Source organism: Marmota flaviventris, chromosome 20 (assembly GCF_047511675.1).
Source record: "Marmota flaviventris isolate mMarFla1 chromosome 20, mMarFla1.hap1, whole genome shotgun sequence".
NCBI lineage: Eukaryota > Metazoa > Chordata > Mammalia > Rodentia > Sciuridae > Marmota > Marmota flaviventris.
The window spans coordinates 19,808,587-19,826,882 of record NC_092517.1 but is presented as its reverse complement, the minus strand read 5'-3'; the positions used below and the strand labels follow the sequence as shown (position 1 = coordinate 19,826,882).

Sequence of the window (18,296 nt, the reverse complement as noted above, 5' to 3'; positions counted from 1 at the left end):
TCCCCAGCCCTTTTTGAGTTTTATTGAGAGACAGGGTCTCCCTGAGTTGCTGAGGCTGGCCTCCACCTTGCGATCCTCCTGCCTCAGCCTCCCGAGGTGCTGGGAGGACAGGTGTGTGCCACTGTCCCTGGCTAAAGTCCTGTTTACAAGCCACCCAGTCTTTGGGGATTGGTTGTTAAACAGCCATCCTCTCCCAAATCTGCCCAGGGAGGGGACAGAGGCCCCCTAGATCTCAGGCCACCCTGTCCCCAGGAACCAGGCCCATCTCCAAAATGGCGCCGGGGCCTGGTCCAAGGCAGAGGCTCCTGCAGAGGCCATAAGCCCTGGGGGGACACCCGGGGGCGTTTCCTGTCTAAGCCTGTGGCCCCCCAACCGCTGGCAGGGCGGGTTTCCGGCGGGGGCTGCGGCCAGGCCTGCGCTATCAGCTCGGCACCAGACGCCCCGGCCAGGATACTTGTGGTGAAACTGTGAGAGCCCACTGATCCTCCCCATGTCAGCCTCCAAGACAAATGTAAGTGGGAACATGTCACCCGGCCCTTCTGGAGCCCTCTGAGCCACAGGCCAGGGCTGCAGGCAGATGCCCAGGACTGAGCCCTGCCACCCAACCACCTATGGCTACAGGGACAGCCACCCAGTAGGCCACTGGGGTCCTTCCCACATCTTGGAGGCCAGGGCTTAGGGATGGAGGCTACCCTGGGGATCTGAGCCGAGGTGAGGGAGAGGGGACCAGGTCACCCCTCTTCACTCAGGGTGAAGGCCACGGGAGAGGGGACGCTGGGTCCAAAAACCAAACGGGAGCTGGGGGGGCAGGGGTGCATGCCTGTCATCCCAGCAGCTTGGGAGGCTGAGGCAGGAGGATCGCAAGGTGGAGGCCAGCCTCAGCCAAAGTAAGGCCCTGAGCCACTCAGCGAGACCCTGTGTCTCCATAAAATAGAAAAAAGGGCTGGGGACGGGGTTCAGGGGTGAAGCACCCCTGGGTTCAATCCCAGGTAAAGAAAGAAAAAGGGGGAGGTGTTGGGGTCAAGGGCATGTCACCCTGCAATAGAGGGATGCCGCCCCTTCACGGATTTACAAGGGGAAACTGAGGCCATGTTTACTACTGGGGAAATCAAGTGCCCAGAAAAGTTGGGGTGCACACACCCTGACCCTAAGTGGCAGAGCGCTCAGGATGCAGGAGGCAGGGCTGGGGAGGGGTGCAGGGGACCCCACTTGCGACGCCCCCCCCCAGGATGCTGGGGGGCACCCACTTTGGCTAGCCCTGTGGCCTCCCTGTGGCCTCCACAAAGCAAATCTGAGAACCCAAGGTCCTATGACTCTTTTGCACCTTGCACACAGGCTCCCCGCGACCCCAGACCCAGTTTTAATCCGGGTCGGGGAGGCCATTCCACGCCTGCACCTCTAGGTGGCGCTACAGCCAGGGAATTGGCTTGGAGGGAAGCTGGGACTGGCTTGATCGTCGGCGCGGCCGCACGCATGCGCGACTTTTCTAGCCCGTCTGCGCCTGCGTGTTCAGCCTTCCTACTGGGCGCCACCTAGTGGCGGGCGGATGATTTGCAAAGAGACTCCAGAGCGCAGGCGCAGCTCGCACCCGGGGCCTGCGAGCCTCCCGTTGGTCCAGCAGAGGGCGCTCGGCAGCCACCTCGCGGGCGGAGCAATGGTGACTGTCAACCTAGGAAGCAGGGACATCATTCCGATTTTGGTTTTGCACTAGGGATTGAACCCGGGGACACTCGACCCCTGAGCCCCGTCCCCAGCCCTATTTTGTATTTTATTGAGAGACAGGGTCTCCCTGAGTTGCTCAGGGCCTCACTTTGGCTGAGGCCGGCTTTGAACTGGAGATCCTCCTGCCTCAGCCTCCCGAGAGGCTGGGAACACGCGCATGCGCTACCACACCCGCCCCCCAAACTTTTCTTTTTTTTTTTTTTTTGGAGGGGGAGGGGGTGTATGTGAGAAAGAGAGAGATGGTCTCGCTAAGTTACCAGGCTGGCCTCCAACTTGTGATCCTCCTGCCCCAGCCTCCCCACCCACCCAAAGCCTTTGTTCTGGGTTTAAGATCACAGATTCCAGCGGTGGAGGGTGGCGTGGAGGAGAGGGACAGAGTCACACAGGACTTACTGAGCCTTCCTTTCCAGTTACCTGAAGGATAAGCAGGAAGTGGGTGGGGTTAACCCCAGGTAGAGAGAGGAGAGAGCATGACAGTAACTTGGCACTGCCAGTCTCTCTGCCCGACGTCCTCAGCTCCATCCATCCTTGCCAAAAATTCCAGCTTTTGCCTGGATGGTCACAAAGGCTCTGGGTCTCTGTCCCACCAACCTTTGGGCTTCAGTGTGTCATCAGCCAGAATATAACCCTAAGCGTGTGTCCCCTGGGCCTGGTCCTCCTGATTCTAAGGGGAAGCCCTGGGGCACTCTGGGCTCCTCTGCTGCCCTCTACCTCATCTTGTGGATGCCATCAGGTCTGAAAGCCCCAACCTGCCCCAGGGCCTTTGCACCTGCCCAGAGCCCACTATCCTTCCACCTGCCTCTCCTATGGGGGTCATCGCTCCTTTAGGGAAACCTTCCCTCCCTCCTAGTACTCCCTGGACACCTTCCTCACAGGGCAGTCACTTTGTGACTTCGAGTTGGGTCATTTGACTGACAACTGTCTCTAGGAACCATCTCTGGCTGGGTGCACTGGTACAGGCCTATAATCCCAGCGACTCTGGAGGCCGAGGCAGGAGGATCCCAAGGTGGAGGCCAGCCTCAGCAATTTGGTGCATCACTAAGCAACTCAGTGAGACCCTGTCATAAATAAAAACATAAAAAGGGCTGGGGACGGGGCTCAGGGGTTCAGCACCATCACTGCTTCCTTAATGCTGAATAGAACGCCACGCCCAGCCACCACTGAGAAGACCTTTTGTTCAAAACACAAACATGTTCCGGGTTTAATAAGATTCTTTTGAAAGTTTAAAAAAAAAGAAAAAGGAGCAATTTAGGGACAGGGGACAGCCTCTTGCAGTGCCTGAGGCAGAGCCAGCTTCTCTTCCCTGAAGACCTTTAGCAATGACAGCTGGCGGCCTCTTCGAGGCCGGTCCTCAGCCTCCCTCCCCAGCCTCCACCCGCCCGGGCTCGGGGCAGCAGGGCTACAGGGCGTCCAGGATGTGGTCGATCTTGGTGACCAGCTCCTGACGCTTCCCTGAGATGAGCTTCTCGTTCTCGATGTAGGTGTCCTTCTTGAGCTTGCCGGCCACCAGCCGCTCGGCCTCCACGGCCGACTTGAGGACCAGCTCCTTGACCTGCGCGTCCAGCTTCTGCATCTCGCTCACCTGGGGGGGGGGTGACAGCAGGACAGGGTCACCACTTCCTGGGCCCAGAGCCAGAGCTCTGGAAGGAGCAGCCACCAGCTGGTGAGTGTGGCCGTTCTCCCCCAGGCAGGCCTGCATGTGCAAAGGCCCTGGGGCAGGTTGGGGCTTTCAGACCTGAACAGAGGGGCAGGCTGCGGAGGACGGCGGGCCTCCTTCACCTCCTCACAAAACCCAGCAAGCACCAGGCGCCGTGGCCACGCCTGTCATCCCAGCAGCTCGGGAGGCCGAGGCAGGAGGATCCCGAGTTGGAGGCCAGCCTCAGCAACTCAGCAAGACCCCGTCTCTAAATAAAATATGCCCCTCGGGGTCCCTGACCACCCAGTCCTCTCCCGGGAATCCCAGTTCTGGGATCAGCGTCCTCATGCGCCCGGGACTCTCAGAAACACGAGATCGCATGTTTATCACGTGTCACCTTCACGAGGACACCGCACCTGGCCCTGGGGCCCCCCGACACTGCTGAATGTCAAGCCGAGTGACTCTGCTTTCCCGACACTTGGCAGGGGATGTCCCCCCCCAGCCCTTGGTGGTGTCCAGCTGAACTCCTGGACCTCGCTGGGCAAGCGGCAGGGAGGAGGGACACCGAGTGGGTGTCCTCCATGTGCCAGGGGACCTGCCAGAAGCTTCCACGTGGCTTCACCCTGGGTCCTCAGATGAGGCTTGCTGTGCGTTTTGGTTCCTGGGGACAGAACTAGGGGGCAGTTCACCCCAGAGCCCCGTCCCCAGCCCTTTCTGTATTTAGAGACAGGGTCTCACTGAGTTGTGGAGGCCGGCCTCCAACTTGTGATCCTCCTGCCTCGGCCTCCCAAGCGGCTGGGAGTGGCCTGAGCCTGGCTCACCTCTGGGTTCTCGGCCACAAGCACAGACAGCGCTAGAGAGGCCGCAGAGGTCCCCCCAGGCCCGCTCACCACCAAGACCCGGCTTCCCATGTCCCCAGCCGCTGCGCCATCACCCCAGATGGACGGTGGAAGGATCCCGAGGGACACTCACTCGGTCGCAGAGGTCGGAGCCCTCGGTCTTCAGGCGGGACTGCAGCAGGGCGATCTCGCTGCTCAGGGCCTTGTGCTCCGTCTCTAGGCCCTTCTTGCCGCTGTTGAGCGTGGACACGTCGCGCGACTGCTTGTACCTGTTGATGGTCTCGTCGAAGTGGCGGTAGAGGCCCAGCCTCTTGTTCACCAGGCTCAGGACCTGCTCCGTGATGCAGGCTACCTTCATCCTGGCCTCCGCAGCCGGGTCCTGCGGCAGGGGACAGGGGCTCCTGACCACCCGGACCTGAGCTCCCAGGGATGCCCACGGCGCCCGCCATTCAGGCAAGAGTCGCGCGCAGGACACGGACATCGAAGGGCCGGGGCTGAGTGGCACAGCGCTGGCCTGGCTCGTGGGAGGCCCTGGGTTCCAATCTCAGCATCACGTGACAACAAATAAAAATCAAGGCCTTCGAGTCAAATCTAGGACGTTAAAAGAATCTTCTTAAACAGACTCAGCCGGGCCTGGTGGCCACGCCTGGGAGCCCAGCCCCTGTGGAGGCTGAGGCAGGAGGATCCCAATTTGGAGGCCGGCCTCAGCCACTGAGGAGCGGCCGGGTACCTTGGTGATGGAGAAGTCGAGGCGCACGTAGATGATGACGGTGAAGAAGAGGACGTAGAAGGCGGCCACCACCAGCAGGGGCTCCTGCAGCATCAGCACCTTGTTGAAGGTGTAGTGCACCTGGGGGGACAGGGTGCAGGGACCCGGCTCAGGGCTGCGGCCAGGGGGCCCGGATGCAGGCCCGCCCGGGGGGGGAGCGGCCGCACTCACCACGAGGTCCTGGATGTGCTGTTCCACCAGGTTCTTCTTGTGGGCGACAATCACGGGGCGGCCGAAGGTGTCCAGGTAGGTGTAGTGCAGCTCATCCGGGGCCCGGCTGATCTCATAGGGACTGTCCACCTGGATGTTCCTGGGGGCAGATGGGGACACGACAGAGCCTCACACCAATGGCCCTGAGGGGGCAGGTGGCCGAGAAGTCCAAGGCCAAGGGAGCCAGGGCGGTGGCCCATGCCAGGATCCCAGCGACTCAGGAGGCTGAGGCAGGAGGATCGTGAGTTGGAGGCCAGCCTCACCAACTCAGCGAGACCCTGTCTCTAAATAAAATATAAAAAGGGCTGGGGACGGGGCTCGGGGGTGAAGCACCCTGGGTTCAATCCCTGGAACCAAAGAGAAAGAAAATCATTACCTGTGCCCTCCCGCCCCCTGCCCGCCTTTGGACCCCTGGGAACATCCGCCATTCGGAGATGGCTGACCTGTCACCAGAAGCCTAGTCTGAGGCCACACTCATGCCTGGGCAGCAGAGGACCCTCAAGGGCTCATGGTACCAGCCCCACCAGTTCACGGGCTCCAGCTCCCAGCACATCCACCCACGAGAGCCACTCAGGGACCTGGGGGCCTCCGGAGCTACTACAGGAATGACGGCATCGTCTTTTATTTCTTAAAATTTTCTGTGGTTGTACTTGTTTATTTTCATGGGGGGCTGAGGACGGAGCCCAGGGCCTCACCCGTGCCAGGCCAGCGCTCTGCCACCGAGCCCCAGCCCCAGCCCTTTTTATCTTTCATTTAGAGACAGGGTCTTGCTGAGTGGCTGAGGCTGGCCTCCAAATCAGGATCCTCCTGCCTCAGCCTCCCCAGTTGCTGGGATGACAAGCGTGGGCCACGGTGCCCGGCTCTCAGTTCTTAACCCTGGGTTCCCATGCCAGCTGGGTGCCAGGTGACAGTTCTAACTGGCTGTTTCGACCTTCACTATGGTCCTGTTCATCCTGAAGAAACTCCCTCACAGTAAATCCTTCTGATAGTCAGACCTATATAAAGGACGTGCAGAGCGTGTTCGGGGTCCCTGCTCCCCGTCAGGGCTGCGGCTGACTCTCTATTCGTGTCTGTCCCCTCCAGACGCCCTCGCTGCCCGCTCGGGACCTGAACAGAGCGTCCTGCGGGACGTGGTGTGAGCGTCACTCAGCAGAGACAGGTTTCTGGGTCAAAGCTGTTCGATGAGCACCTACTCTGTGCCGTGGTTTAGGCACCAGGGGGAGCCGGAAGGAGGCGGGTGTCAGGGGGACGGGGCACTCACTTGGCGCCCTCGGGAAGGATGATCTTCACCGTCAGGGAGTCGATCACCTGCTCATCGAACACGTGGTCCACGAACCTCATCTTGAGAGCGTACTGGTCACCTGGGGGACAGAGCAACCACAGCAGGGCCTGAGCCACAGGAGGGGCCAGCAGGGGGCCAGCAGGGGGTGTGGCCGCCCTCCTGCTCCACAGAAGGCAGAGAAGCCTGTGTCAAGGCGCGGTGATGCGGAGGCACAGGGGGTGAATGAACCCGATACTGAAGCAGGGGTCTGAGACGGGGCCAAGGCCACCCCAAACCAAGCCTCCTACTGCAAGGAGCAACAGAAAAGGGCCAGGTGCCGCCGTCCTGAGAGAAGTTACGCAAGGAACACGTTAGCCAGGAGTGGGGGTGCGTGTCTGTGATCCCAGCGGCTCGGAGGCTGAGGCAGGAGGATCGCAAGGTGGAGGCCAGCCTCAGCCACTTACCGAGGCCCTGAGCAACTCAGCGAGACCCTGTCTCTAAATAAAATAGAAAAAGGGCTGGGGACAGGGCTCAGGGGATAAGCACCAATGCCCAACACGAAAAGGAAAAAGAGTCGCTCCTGCTACCCAGCCTTCCTGACGATGGAGGACGTTCTTTCCCCATCTGGGACAGGTTAAAAACAGGAACAATGTTCGAAAGAAATTAGTTCGTGTCTTATTATGGGAACGACTCTGAACACTGACCCAAGTTGTAGAGGTACTCGTAGCTCGGGAGGTTGTAGCCGACGATGTAGTGGGTCTTCCATCCCCCGAAGAGGGGAAATCGAGGCCGGATCTCCATCTCCACAGAGTCGTCCAGGATGAGGAGGTGGCTGGTGGACACGTTGCCGATCTCATCCCGGTAGTACACGTCCTGGGCGGCAGCGGGGAGGATGGTCTGCAGGGGAGGAGACAGCCCTGCTCAACACTCCAGAGGAGTGCTCTGAACCTCAGGATCGTCTTCGGGACCAAGATCTTCACTAGTACTTAGTTCAACAGCCCCAAACCATCAACAGCCGTAAGGAGTCTGACTCCCCGCCCCCCCCAAAGCTTCGAGATTTCTAGAAATTGCATCTACTTCTCAATCTACAATGCTAAATAAACAAATTCTTCTAAAACGGGAAATAAAGCAGATTTGGAGGTGGGTACGGTGGCCCTGCCTGTCATCCCAGCGGCTTGGGAGGCTGAGGCAGGAGGATCGCAAGGTGGAGGCCAGCCTCAGCCACTTAGCAAGGTCCTCAGCAACCTGGCAAGACTCTGTCTCTAAATAAAATAGAAAAAGGACCAGAGATGTGGCTCAGTGGGTAAGCACCTCTGGGGTTCAATACCCAGTAGCAAAAATAATAATAATAATAATAATAATTCATAATAATAATCTTACTATAGTTATTTTCCAAAGAGATAGAAATTAGACGTAAAAGAAATGACAATAAATTACTAGCTGAAAGGACTTGGAAGGGATTTCTTCTTCTAATATTCTTATTTTATGATGCAAATCTGCAAGTATATCTTAATAATGGGGGAGGGGGAATATCACACCTTTGTTCTCGGGGGAGGGGGGTCCCTGTACAATATTTAAGTTTATAAAAATGTTTTTAAGGGGCTGGGGTTGTGGCTCAGCGGTAGAGCACTCGCCTAGCTCATGCGAGGCCCTGGGTTCGATCCTTAGCACCACATAAAAATAAGTAAATAAAGATATTGTGTCCCACTAAAAAATAAATATTAAAAAAATAATAATAAAAAAATAAAAGTATTGTGTCCACAGACAAGTAAAACATAAATATATATGTGTATATACACACACACGTATATTTTGAGAAAAAGAAAAAACAGAGACATGTAAACCGTCAGCACAATACTGTGTGGACAGTGGTACAGTCACAGTGTCCTCCTATGTCACAGATTCCTTAGAAAACATGGTCATTTATATAAATGGCTTCTAACACTGTCACTCGGCTACTTGAGCATCACTTTCTCTTTTTTTTTTTTGTACTGGGGATTGAGCCCAGGGCTGCTCAACCACAGAGCCCCGTCCCCAGCCCTTTACATTTTTAGACAGATCTAAGTGGCTGAGGCTGGCCTCCACCTTGCGATCCTCCTGCCTCAGCCTCCCCAGCCGCTGGGATGACAGGCGTGGGCCACTGTGCCCACAGTTTCCAACAACTATATTTGTCTAGTTTCCAAAAGCCACAGGAAGGCGGAGACAATGACGTCAGCCTCTCCTGGTGTCCCAGGGGGCCCTTCAGACCTTAAAGGAGCGGATGGAGGATATGCCGCTGTCGGGCTGCCTCTGGTAGTCGTAGCGGGAGAAGGGCCCCTTCAGCACGGCGCCCGTGTGCTTGAGGTCCACGTTCTCCTCCACGGCGATGTTCCCCCAGTGGGAGACCTCGATGACCCGGGTCATGCTGGTGATGGTCAGGAACGGGTTGTTGTTCTCGTAGTGGACTTTGAAAGGATCCTGGGCGGGAAGGGAACCAGGATCAAGGCTCTGGCAACGCCAACACCCAGACTCGCCAACACCCACACAGCACAGATGACTGGGGACCTTCTGGAACGCTCTACCACGGAGCACTGTGGCCCCTGCCCCTTTAAGACAGGGTCTCGCTAAGTTGCTGAGGGTCTCACTAAATTCCCGAGGCTGGCCTCCAACTTGAGATCCTCCTGCCTCAGCCTCCCAAATTGCTGGGATGACAGGCGCACGTCACAGCATTTAGTGAATTATGACGTAGGTAATGGATGCGACGTTTTAAAATGTGTACTGGGACTTCTTGTTAGAAATAAATGTTCGCAATATTGTTATTAATTGGAAGAATGATACCCTAAATCACTTTTTTTTTTTTAGTTTTGGTCCCAGGGATTGAACCCAGGGGTGCTTAACCCCTGAGCCCCGTCCCCAGCCCCTTTTTCTATTTTATTTAGAGACAGGGTCTTGCTAAGTTGCTCAGGGCCTCACTAAGTGGCTGAGGCTGGCCTCCAACTTGCGATCCTCCTGCCTCAGCCTCCAGGGCCCCTGGGATGACAATCGCGCGCCACCACATGCAACCAAAGGAATTGTTAATATTTAAAACATCCTCGCTTTTTCAGAAATGATGTGGAGGTAAAATGACCTGCAATCACTCCAAATGATATCACAGATGACCCCCGATGTGTGCTCTAAGATATTCCAGCAAAGAAGTCTTTTTCGCACATTTAAAATTTTTCAAAATAACAAGAGCTTCTTCAGCCTGACCTGCTTCCTCTTGTCGGAGTCCCAGCCCCAAGGCCTCAGCCACCACAGCCACCGCATATGAGATTCCCTGTGGCCTCTGTTCCTCCAGTCCTCCTACCCAGCATGCCTCGCTTCCTCGGCCAGCCCCATTTCCACTCCCCAGTGCCATCCATAGCCTCCATCCGTGCTGTCAAAAGGAGACATGGACTCTGACAGGTCACTTCACAGGAAGTGGAAAACTCTGGGGAAGATCTAACCAGTGATTTCAGATTTCCATCCATCCCCTACGAACAGTCCCTGTGGGAGGGGTCTGCTTCACTGAGCCTTGGGTTCCTGGGACTGCGCTCAGTGTAGAGGCACTGGGTTCGAGTCTCAGCACCGCATGTAAATAAATGATTAATAAAGTTCCATCAACAAGTAAAAAAAATTTTTAAAAAAGCACAAATTAAGAGCTGGGAATGGTGGTGCGTGCCTGGAATCCGAACAGCTCTGGAGGCCGAGGCAGGAGGATCTCAAGTTAGAGGCCAGCCTCATAAACTTAGCGAGGCCCTGAGCAACTCAGCGAGACCCTGTCTCTAAAGGAGGCCTGAGGAGGCCCCAGCTCCCAAATCTAACCTTCCCACACCCACACCGGGGCCTCCTCCTGGGGGACACCTCCCCTCCGAGCCTCTATCTGAGGCGGGCAGGGCAGGGCAACCCACCTGACTGTAGGCAGGAACATTCTGGAAAGGCCCGTAGTCCAGCACGTCCTCCGAGCGTGTGGGGCTGCCCAGCTTGGTGTAGCTCTCCACGTTGCGCGAGGCCAGCTTGACGCGCATGGTCTGGGTCTTGGTGGGGTAGGGGGAGTAGAAATAATGGTTGCCCTCGAACACCACCAGCTGCTTCTCCGACTGGGTGATCTGTGTCGGGTAGGGCTGAAGCACGTGGGTGTACACGGTCTCCACGACGAGGGAGATCTTGGCCCCGGGGTCAAGGGCGACGGGGAGCTTGACCAGGAAGAATCTCCCGCTGGAAGAAAAAAGAAGCCAAAAGATGAAGGTCCCCTGGCAGGTGGCCACGCCCAGCAGCTTGGGAGGCTGAGGCAGGAGGATTGCAAGGTGGAGGCCAGCCTCCGCAAAAGTGCAAAAGCCCTCAGCCACTTAGGGAGACCCTGTCTCTAAAGAAAATATAAAAAGGGGCTGGGGACAGGGCTCAAGGGTGAAGCACCCCTGGGTTCCATCCCCAGGAATCTCCCCAAAAAGAAATGGGTCTCAAACATTTCGAGCTTACCTTTTGCCCTTAATTTTGGTTTCCCGGAGTTCTAGATTGTTCTCTTCCTCCTCTTCTCCCTTTACCTAGAACAGGAAAAAAAATGGTCATTCTTTCCTGTCTCTTGGTTTTTCAAATTTCAGGCGACAACTGACCAACGACCCCAGAACGTCCACCATGACGTATTCAAACTTTTGAAAGGTTGAAGTTCGTGTCAGGAGAGGTTTTTTTTTGGGGCTGAGCTGGGGATGGAACCCGGCGCCTCCCACACCAGCAAGTGTCCTCCCACTGAGCTGCACCCCAGCCCCGAGGGTTTCTTTTTTCAACCTGAAACATAGCAGTTTCCAAAAGTTCCAACGTTTCCTTCCTGACATTCAACTATGCAGAGGCACAGAAAATAAATAGCATTTTAATGAGGTAATAGATACGACCCAGGGGCCCTCCACCCCTGAGCCCCGTCCCCAGCCCTTTTTCTATTTTATTTAGAGACAGGGTCTCGCTGAGTTGCTGAGGGCCTCGCTAAGTGGCTGAGGCTGGCCTCCACTTTGCGATCCTCCTGCCTCAGCCTCCTGAGTGGTTGGGATGACAGGTGGGCACCACTGTGTCTAGCAACTGCAGGTCTCATATCCCCAAACGGGCCTACCTCACAGCCACCAAGGCAGTCAAAGGTAACCACAGAGGTCCAGGGTAAAAGTACAGCCCTGACCTACCCCTCACCGTGAGACCTCATGTGCGCTGTTAAACACGGTCCCAGACTTCGGACTTCTCACCTGCCACAGAACACCTGCACCTCAAAAGGGAGAATGTGCTTTAAACACCTAATGCAAATTCAAAAGGGACAAAAGAAAAAAGAAAAATAAAGAAGCTTTTGGAGGCTCTGAATGGTGATCATTGTAACTCCATGTGACATCAGTGCAGAGCCACCAAACTGCATGACCTCTCTGCAGCTTTTGATTTTTTTTTTTTTAGTTGCTGATGGACCTTTATTTTTCTTATTTGCTTATTTATATGTGGTGCAAGGAACTGAACCCCGACTTAGGAGGGCAAGTGCGCTACCACTGAGCTACAACTCCAGCCCCAACCTGCAGCTTTTTATATACACATTATATTTTAAACAAAGATTGGGGGGTTGGCGGGGCTGGGGTTGGGGCTCAGTATGTGTGAGGCCCTGGGTTTGACCCTCAGCACCACATAAAAAAATAGATAAATAAAATAAAGATACTGTGTCCAACTACAGCTAAAAAAAATAAATATTAAAAAAAAAAAGAAGGCAACCATTAACTAAAAAAAAAATAAATAAAAAGCTTGGGAGAATACATTTTAAAAGCAAGACATGAATTAAGTAGAGCCACCCAGCCTGTCATCGCTCTCCAACTGGATGACAGGAGGGCGGGTCTCCCGCTGTGATCTATTGATACTGTGGCATCATGAAACCATGGCTGGCTTTCCTTAAAAAGAATGTTTTCTTTTTTTGAATTTAAAAAAAAAAATGAATAAAAGAATGAGGTCGGACGTTCGAGTCCTTTAACTTGAGTGGGAGCGCAAGCTGAAGTCTGGAGCCATCTTTGCAGAAGAAACCCCTGAGGGACACTGCGCTGCGGGGCCACACCTGGAGTCCCAGCCAGGTGGGAGGCCGAGATGGGAGGATCGCAAGGTAGAGGCCAGCCTCGACAACTCACAGAAAATCCTGGGCAATTGCACAGGACCCCCGGGCGCGGGGCTCTCGCAAAGGGGTGCGACCTTGGGTCCCAGGCCCCTGCCATCTCTCCGCCTGTCGCGCCCGAGGACCGGGGAGTACCCAGGCTGGACCCCAAGGGGAGGAAACGGGCTGCGTGGGGTCCACTCGGGCCGCCGCCTCGAGGCCCGCGGTCAGCCTGCGGGGACTCCCAGGGGAGGCCGAGCGCCAGGCCCCGAGGTCACCCGAGGAGCCGCCCAGGAGGCGCGTGATGACGTGGCCCCGGCGGTGGGGACCCGGGGACCCCGCCGGGCGGGAGCAGCGCGTGCGCTCTCACCTGCACGCCCAGGTGCGCCAGCCGGGCCTCCAGTTCCGGCTCCAGGGCCAGGACGAACGAGGTGACCCGCGACGAGGAGCCGCCCGCGTGCGCCAGGACCAGCTCGGCCGTCACCTTGGCCAGGTGGCTGCTCAGGTCCACCGTGCGCAGCACTTCCTCGTTCACCAGCGGCTGGGCCTCCGGGGAGGCGCCGCCCGGAGCTGGGGCCCAGGCCCCGAGCCACAGGAGCAGAAGCAGGCAGGTGGCGGGCGCCTCCATGACCCGGACGGAGCTGAGCGCCAGGCCGCCGCCACCGCGCCCCGCCTCCAGGAGCCTCCCGCCACTACGCAGCTGCTGATTGGCTCCCGGCTGGCGCCACAAGATGGCGGCGCCCAGCTGGGAAGGACCCCGTCTCCCCGGCAACTGGGCGGCGCCCAGCTAAAAAGGCCCCCCGTCTCCACGGCAACCGGGCTGTCCTAAGGGCGCCTGACTGCAAACCTCCCTGTCTCCAGGGTAACCGGGCTGCCCCCTAGGCGCCTGATTGGAAACCTCAGAATTCTGTCTGTGTTGCTTCTGGCGCGGCTTTGTTCTGATCATCACACTTCGCTTTATTCCTGCAACAACAGCCCTTGCTTAATTAACTCCCTGCTCTCTGGCATTTTTGCTCCATGATATTAAAAAAATTTAGCTTAGACTAAATCAAACTTTGTGCTTGCTCCCAGGGGAAGCTAAAATTGGTGAACCCAACCTGGGGATGTGGCTCAGACAGAGGTAGAGCACTTACCTGGCATAGGAAGCCCTGGGTTCCATCCCCAGCACAGATTTAAAGAAAAAAAAATTTTAAAAAAACTTATGCAGAAACAAAGTTTGTCTTAAAATTGTCTCAAAGTATCTCCCCACAATGTTTAGAAATTACTAAGGGGTCAGGTGGGAATAGTAAGTTTACACTCACCTGAAGGATCCTGGCTGGCACCACCGTGATTCAAGGTTGACATCACTCCAGGCATCAGATACGGTGACGCTTTGTTCCTAATGATATGATTCATTCAGAGAAGGACATGAAGCCAGGCGTGGTGGTGCACACCTGTAATCTCAGCAACTAGGGAGGCTGTGGCAGGAGGATCGTCAAGTTGGAGGCCAGCCTCAGCAACTGAGGAAGGCCCTGTTTTAAACTTAAAAAAAAAAATGTGTGTGGGGGGGATGTAGCTTAGTGGTAAAATGACCCGTACCAAAGAGAGAGAGAAAGGTACATCACTTCTGATAAGCCATAACTGAGAGAGAGTCCCCAAAATAAAAGAATTAATCTCTTTTCATTGTTATTCCTTGTAGATTGCCTGAACACCCTTTTTTAATGAGAAAGAGGTACAGCAAGGGTTGTTTTCTTCCACTGTATCTGGGGTGTTCTAAGTACTCAGTAAAAGTAGAGAAGATCAAGTCCGTATAACTCCTAGTCTGCACATTAGTGTGTCATTGAAACCCCACATTTCCCCCCTCCCCCGTTATGGAAAGTTAGTGCTCACTGGCACTAAAACAAAATCAAATACTAAGCCCATCCATGGCCTATAGGAAAATGTCCACAACAATACTTCGTACCCCAAATGCATATTCTAATCTACTGTAATCAAAGCTCTTTGGGTAGCAAGTAACAGAAACCCAACTTAAATTAGGCATAGAAATATGTAGTATAGGGCTGGGGTTGTAGCTCAGCAGTAGAGCGCTCGCTTTGCACGTGCGAGACCCTGGGTTCGATCCTCAGCACCACATACAAAAATTAACAAGTGAAATAAAGGTGTTGTGTCCAACTACAACTAAAAAATGAATATTCAAAAAAAAAGAAATATGTAGTATAAACTGGTATTATAAAAATTGAAAAAAAATGGATTAAACAAGAGGAATGTTTCTTTATCATGCAAAATCTTAGGAACCTTCAACATTTTTTTAGAGTCTTGCTAAATTGTGGAGGACGGCCTCAAACTTGAGATCCTCCTGCCTCAGCCTCCCAAACTGCTGGAGGTATATGTATGCATAAGTCACCACACCCAGCTGGATCTGTTTTCATGTTTTTGGTACCCAGAATTGAACCCAGGGTTCTGAACCACTGAGCCACATCCCCAGCCCTTTTGATGTTTTATTTAGAGACAGGGTCTCGCTGAGTTGCTCAGGGCCTCACTAAGTGGCTGAGGCTGGCTTTGAACTTTCGAACTTTCTGTCGGCTCCCCCCCCACTGGTACTTTCTAAGGCCCAGTTTCCTTCTTTCCACCCCCTTCTCTTGCCTCTCCCAGAGGCTTGGATCACCATCGATCCCAAGGAGGCTGCCAGAATAATGATCAGTCCAATTCTTTTCAACCTCCAGAATCCAAATCAGAGAGTCAATGTGTAGCAGTTCAGCCCAAAATTGTCCTCCTCCAAAACCCACATTGCACCGTAACCTGAAAACCTATTCTATTCTGGCAGACTAGATATTGCTCTCTCATGGATAAACAGGGGCAAGTAGAAAGTCCTTTCTTGTATTTATTTCTTTATTTTTCTTTATTTTTAATGTGGTGCTGAGGATCGAACCCAGTGCCTCAACACATGCTAATCCAGCGCTTTGCCACCGATCAACCAGGTGAAAGACTTCTTAACAAGTTTGGAACCCCAGCTCTGCATCTCTAGGCAAACTAAAAAGTTTCTTCTCAGCAAAAGAAACAATCTGTGAGGTGAATAGAGAGCCCACATCCTGGGAGTAAATTTTTACCCCTCACACATCAGATAGAGCACTAATCTCTAGGGTATATAAAGAACTCAAAAAGTTAAACACACACACACACACACACAAAATAAGCCAATCAACAAATGGGCTAAGAACCTGAGCAGACACTTCTCAGAAGAGGATATATAATCAATCAACAAACATATGAAAAAATGTTCATCATCTCTAGCAATTAGAGAAATGCAAATCAAAACCACTATAAGATTTCATCTCACTCCAGTCAGAATGGCAGCTATTATGAAGACAAACCACAATAAGTGCTGGCGAGGATGTGGGGGAAAAAGGCACACTCCTACATGGCTGGTGGGATTGCAAATTGGTGCAGCCAATATGGAAAGCAGTATGGAGAATCCTTGGAAATCTGGGAATGGAACCACCATTTGACGCAGCTATCCTTCTCTTTGGTCTATACCCAAAGGACTTAAAAACAACACACTACAGGGACACAGCCACATCAGTGTTTATAGCAGCACAATTCACAATAGCTAAACTGTGGAGCCAGCCTAGATGCCCTTCATCGGATGAATGGATTAAAAAATGTGGCATGTATACACAATGGAATTTTACTCAACACTAAAAGAGAATAAAATCATGGCATTTGCAGGTAAATGGATGGCGTTGGAGAAGATAATGCCAAGTGGAGTTAGCCAATCTAAAAAAATAAAATGCAGAATGTTTTCTCTGATATAAGGTGACTGACCCATAATGGGGTAGGGAGGGGGAGCATGGGAGGAATAGAGGAACTCTAGATAAAGGCAGAGAGGTGGGAGGGGAAGGGAGGGGGCAGGGGGTTATTAATGACAGTGGAATGTGATGATCATTATTATCCAAAGTCCAGATAGGAAGACATGCATTGGTGTGAGCATACTTTATATACAGAGATATGAAAAATTGTGTTCTATATGTTTAATAAGAATTATAATGCACTGCATTTTTATGCATTTTTAAAATAAAATCGTGTATTTTATTATTTTTTAAAAGTATTTTTTAGTTGTCAATGGGCCTTTATTTTATTTATATTTATGTGGTGCTGAGAATGGAACCCAGTGTCTCACACATGCTAGGCAAGCACTCTACCACTGAGCCCCAGCCCCTAAATTATGTATTTTTTAAAAAATAAAATTTATTTAAATAAAATATTATTAAAAAAAAAAAACAGTTTGGAAGCTCATCTCTAGGCTCACTGGCCCCGCCCTCAGCCAGGCCCCGCCCTCAGCCAGGCCCCGCCCTCAGCCAGGCCCCGCCCTCAGCCAGGCCCCGCCCTCAGCCAGGCTCCGCCCCTGCCCAATGCGCAACGTCAGACCCCAAGCCCTGCAAAAAAACAAGTTTGGAAGCCCAGCTCTGCATTTCTAGGCCCGCTAGCCCCGCCCCAGGCCCCGCCCTCAGCCAGGCCCCGTCCGTGCCCAATGCGCAAGCTCAGACCTCGCCACCCTGCCCAATGCGCATGCTCAGACCCTCCCCCTGCCCACCGCGCAAGCTCAGACCCCGCCCCAGGCAACTAACCCAACCCCGCCCCTTGGACGGCCTTCACCGCCGACCCGGAAGCAGAAGCCCCACGGGGTCAAAGACAGAGCCATTGCGGCAGCACGGCCGCCAGAGAGCGCTGGAGTCGCTGCGTTGGCTCGTCCCTCCCTGGGGACGTCAGCAGGGGGCTCCGGAAGTGGCGGCGTTCGCCTTCCATCATGGCTGCCTCAGGTCGGGCTGCGCGAGACCCCGAGGGGGGGTGGTCTTCGTTTCTTCGTTTCCGGGAAGCGCGGAGACCCGGGCGCGGCGCGGGAGTCGGGTCCCAGCGCGGCGCCGCGGCGTCCCGGGGCGCTTCCCGGCGGGCGCGCGGCCCACGCGGCAAGATGGCGGCCGCCTGCGGCCGGGGAGGCGGCGCTCGGGGGCTCCGCCCGCGCTGGTGGGGCCGGGCCCCGGTAGGTTGGCCTTGGTGGCTCGTCGCGCCCCATCGCGGGGCGTCTGGCGGCGTCCCCTCTCAGCTACCAGAGCCGCGACAGCAGGGGACCTCTGTGGGCGCGGCCTGGCTCCCCGTTCTCCCGCCACGACACCAGGACGCGGAGGGGGACTTTCCCCGGGGACATCTGCGACTCCCTGCGTTTAAAGCGGGGACGTACCGATGGGGACGTGGGACGTGGAAGGTGTCACGCCCCGACGCGGTGTGGCCCCGGGGGAGGAACGAGGGGAGGGCGGTGCGCGGGTCCCCCCCCCCCCCCAGGGACAGGGCGGCCCGGGGAGGCCATCGCCATCAGGTGCTGACCACGGACCCCAGCCCCTCGGCGTGGCGCAGTCGCAGTGCTCATTGCTGTCACCTCTCAGTGCCACCTGTCCTCGCCTAAACACCTCCCCCCTCGGGCCGGTGGCTCGTTTTTTCCACCAGGAAAATGGGTCCATCCGAGGCGTCCCTCGGTTCCCGAATAAAAGCTGTGCCGACCTGTGAGGGTTGTCCCTCGTTGGGTCCCTTGGTGCCCACGGGAACAGCTCCAAGGCTTAGGAAGTGGAGGACAGTGTAGCGCAGGGAGCTGGGCACAGAAAATGCTGTCATTTATTTGCTCCTGGAGCGGAACCCACGGGGGCTTGACCACTGGGCCACCTCCCCAGGCCTCTGTGTTTTTTTTTTTTTTTTTTTGACTTTTGATAAATTGCTGAGGCTGGCCTCCAGCT

At 54.9% G+C, this 18,296-nt stretch overlaps 1 protein-coding gene across 1 annotated transcript; it reads right to left on the bottom strand.

Moving 5' to 3' along the window:
- Positions 1 to 2,893: 2,893 nt before the first annotated feature.
- Rpn1 (ribophorin I) lies at positions 2,894 to 13,219 on the bottom strand. The gene is made up of 10 exons (XM_027954449.2): positions 12,905 to 13,219; positions 10,914 to 10,978; positions 10,346 to 10,652; positions 8,685 to 8,894; positions 7,142 to 7,334; positions 6,438 to 6,537; positions 5,138 to 5,276; positions 4,928 to 5,047; positions 4,331 to 4,576; positions 2,894 to 3,304 (listed from the first exon to the last, which is right to left on the bottom strand). Exons 1-10 carry the CDS (start codon positions 13,160 to 13,162, stop codon positions 3,122 to 3,124), a joined length of 1,821 nt encoding a protein of 606 aa, XP_027810250.1. The 5' UTR covers positions 13,163 to 13,219; the 3' UTR covers positions 2,894 to 3,121.
- Positions 13,220 to 18,296: the final 5,077 nt, after the last annotated feature.

What these genes read in the sequence shown, in the direction of transcription:
- Rpn1 (XM_027954449.2), bottom strand. Translation starts at nt 13,162, where the DNA reads ATGGAGGCGCCCGCCACCTGCCTGCTTCTGCTCCTGTGGCTCGGGGCC. An exon ending in CCTCCATCCGCTCCTTTAAG is followed by an intron (nt 7,335 to 8,684) that starts GTCTGAAGGGCC and finishes CCTCCCCTGCAG; the next exon opens with ACCATCCTCCCCGCTGCCGC. An exon ending in AGCACATCCAGGACCTCGTG is followed by an intron (nt 5,048 to 5,137) that starts GTGAGTGCGGCC and finishes CTGTCCCCCCAG; the next exon opens with GTGCACTACACCTTCAACAA.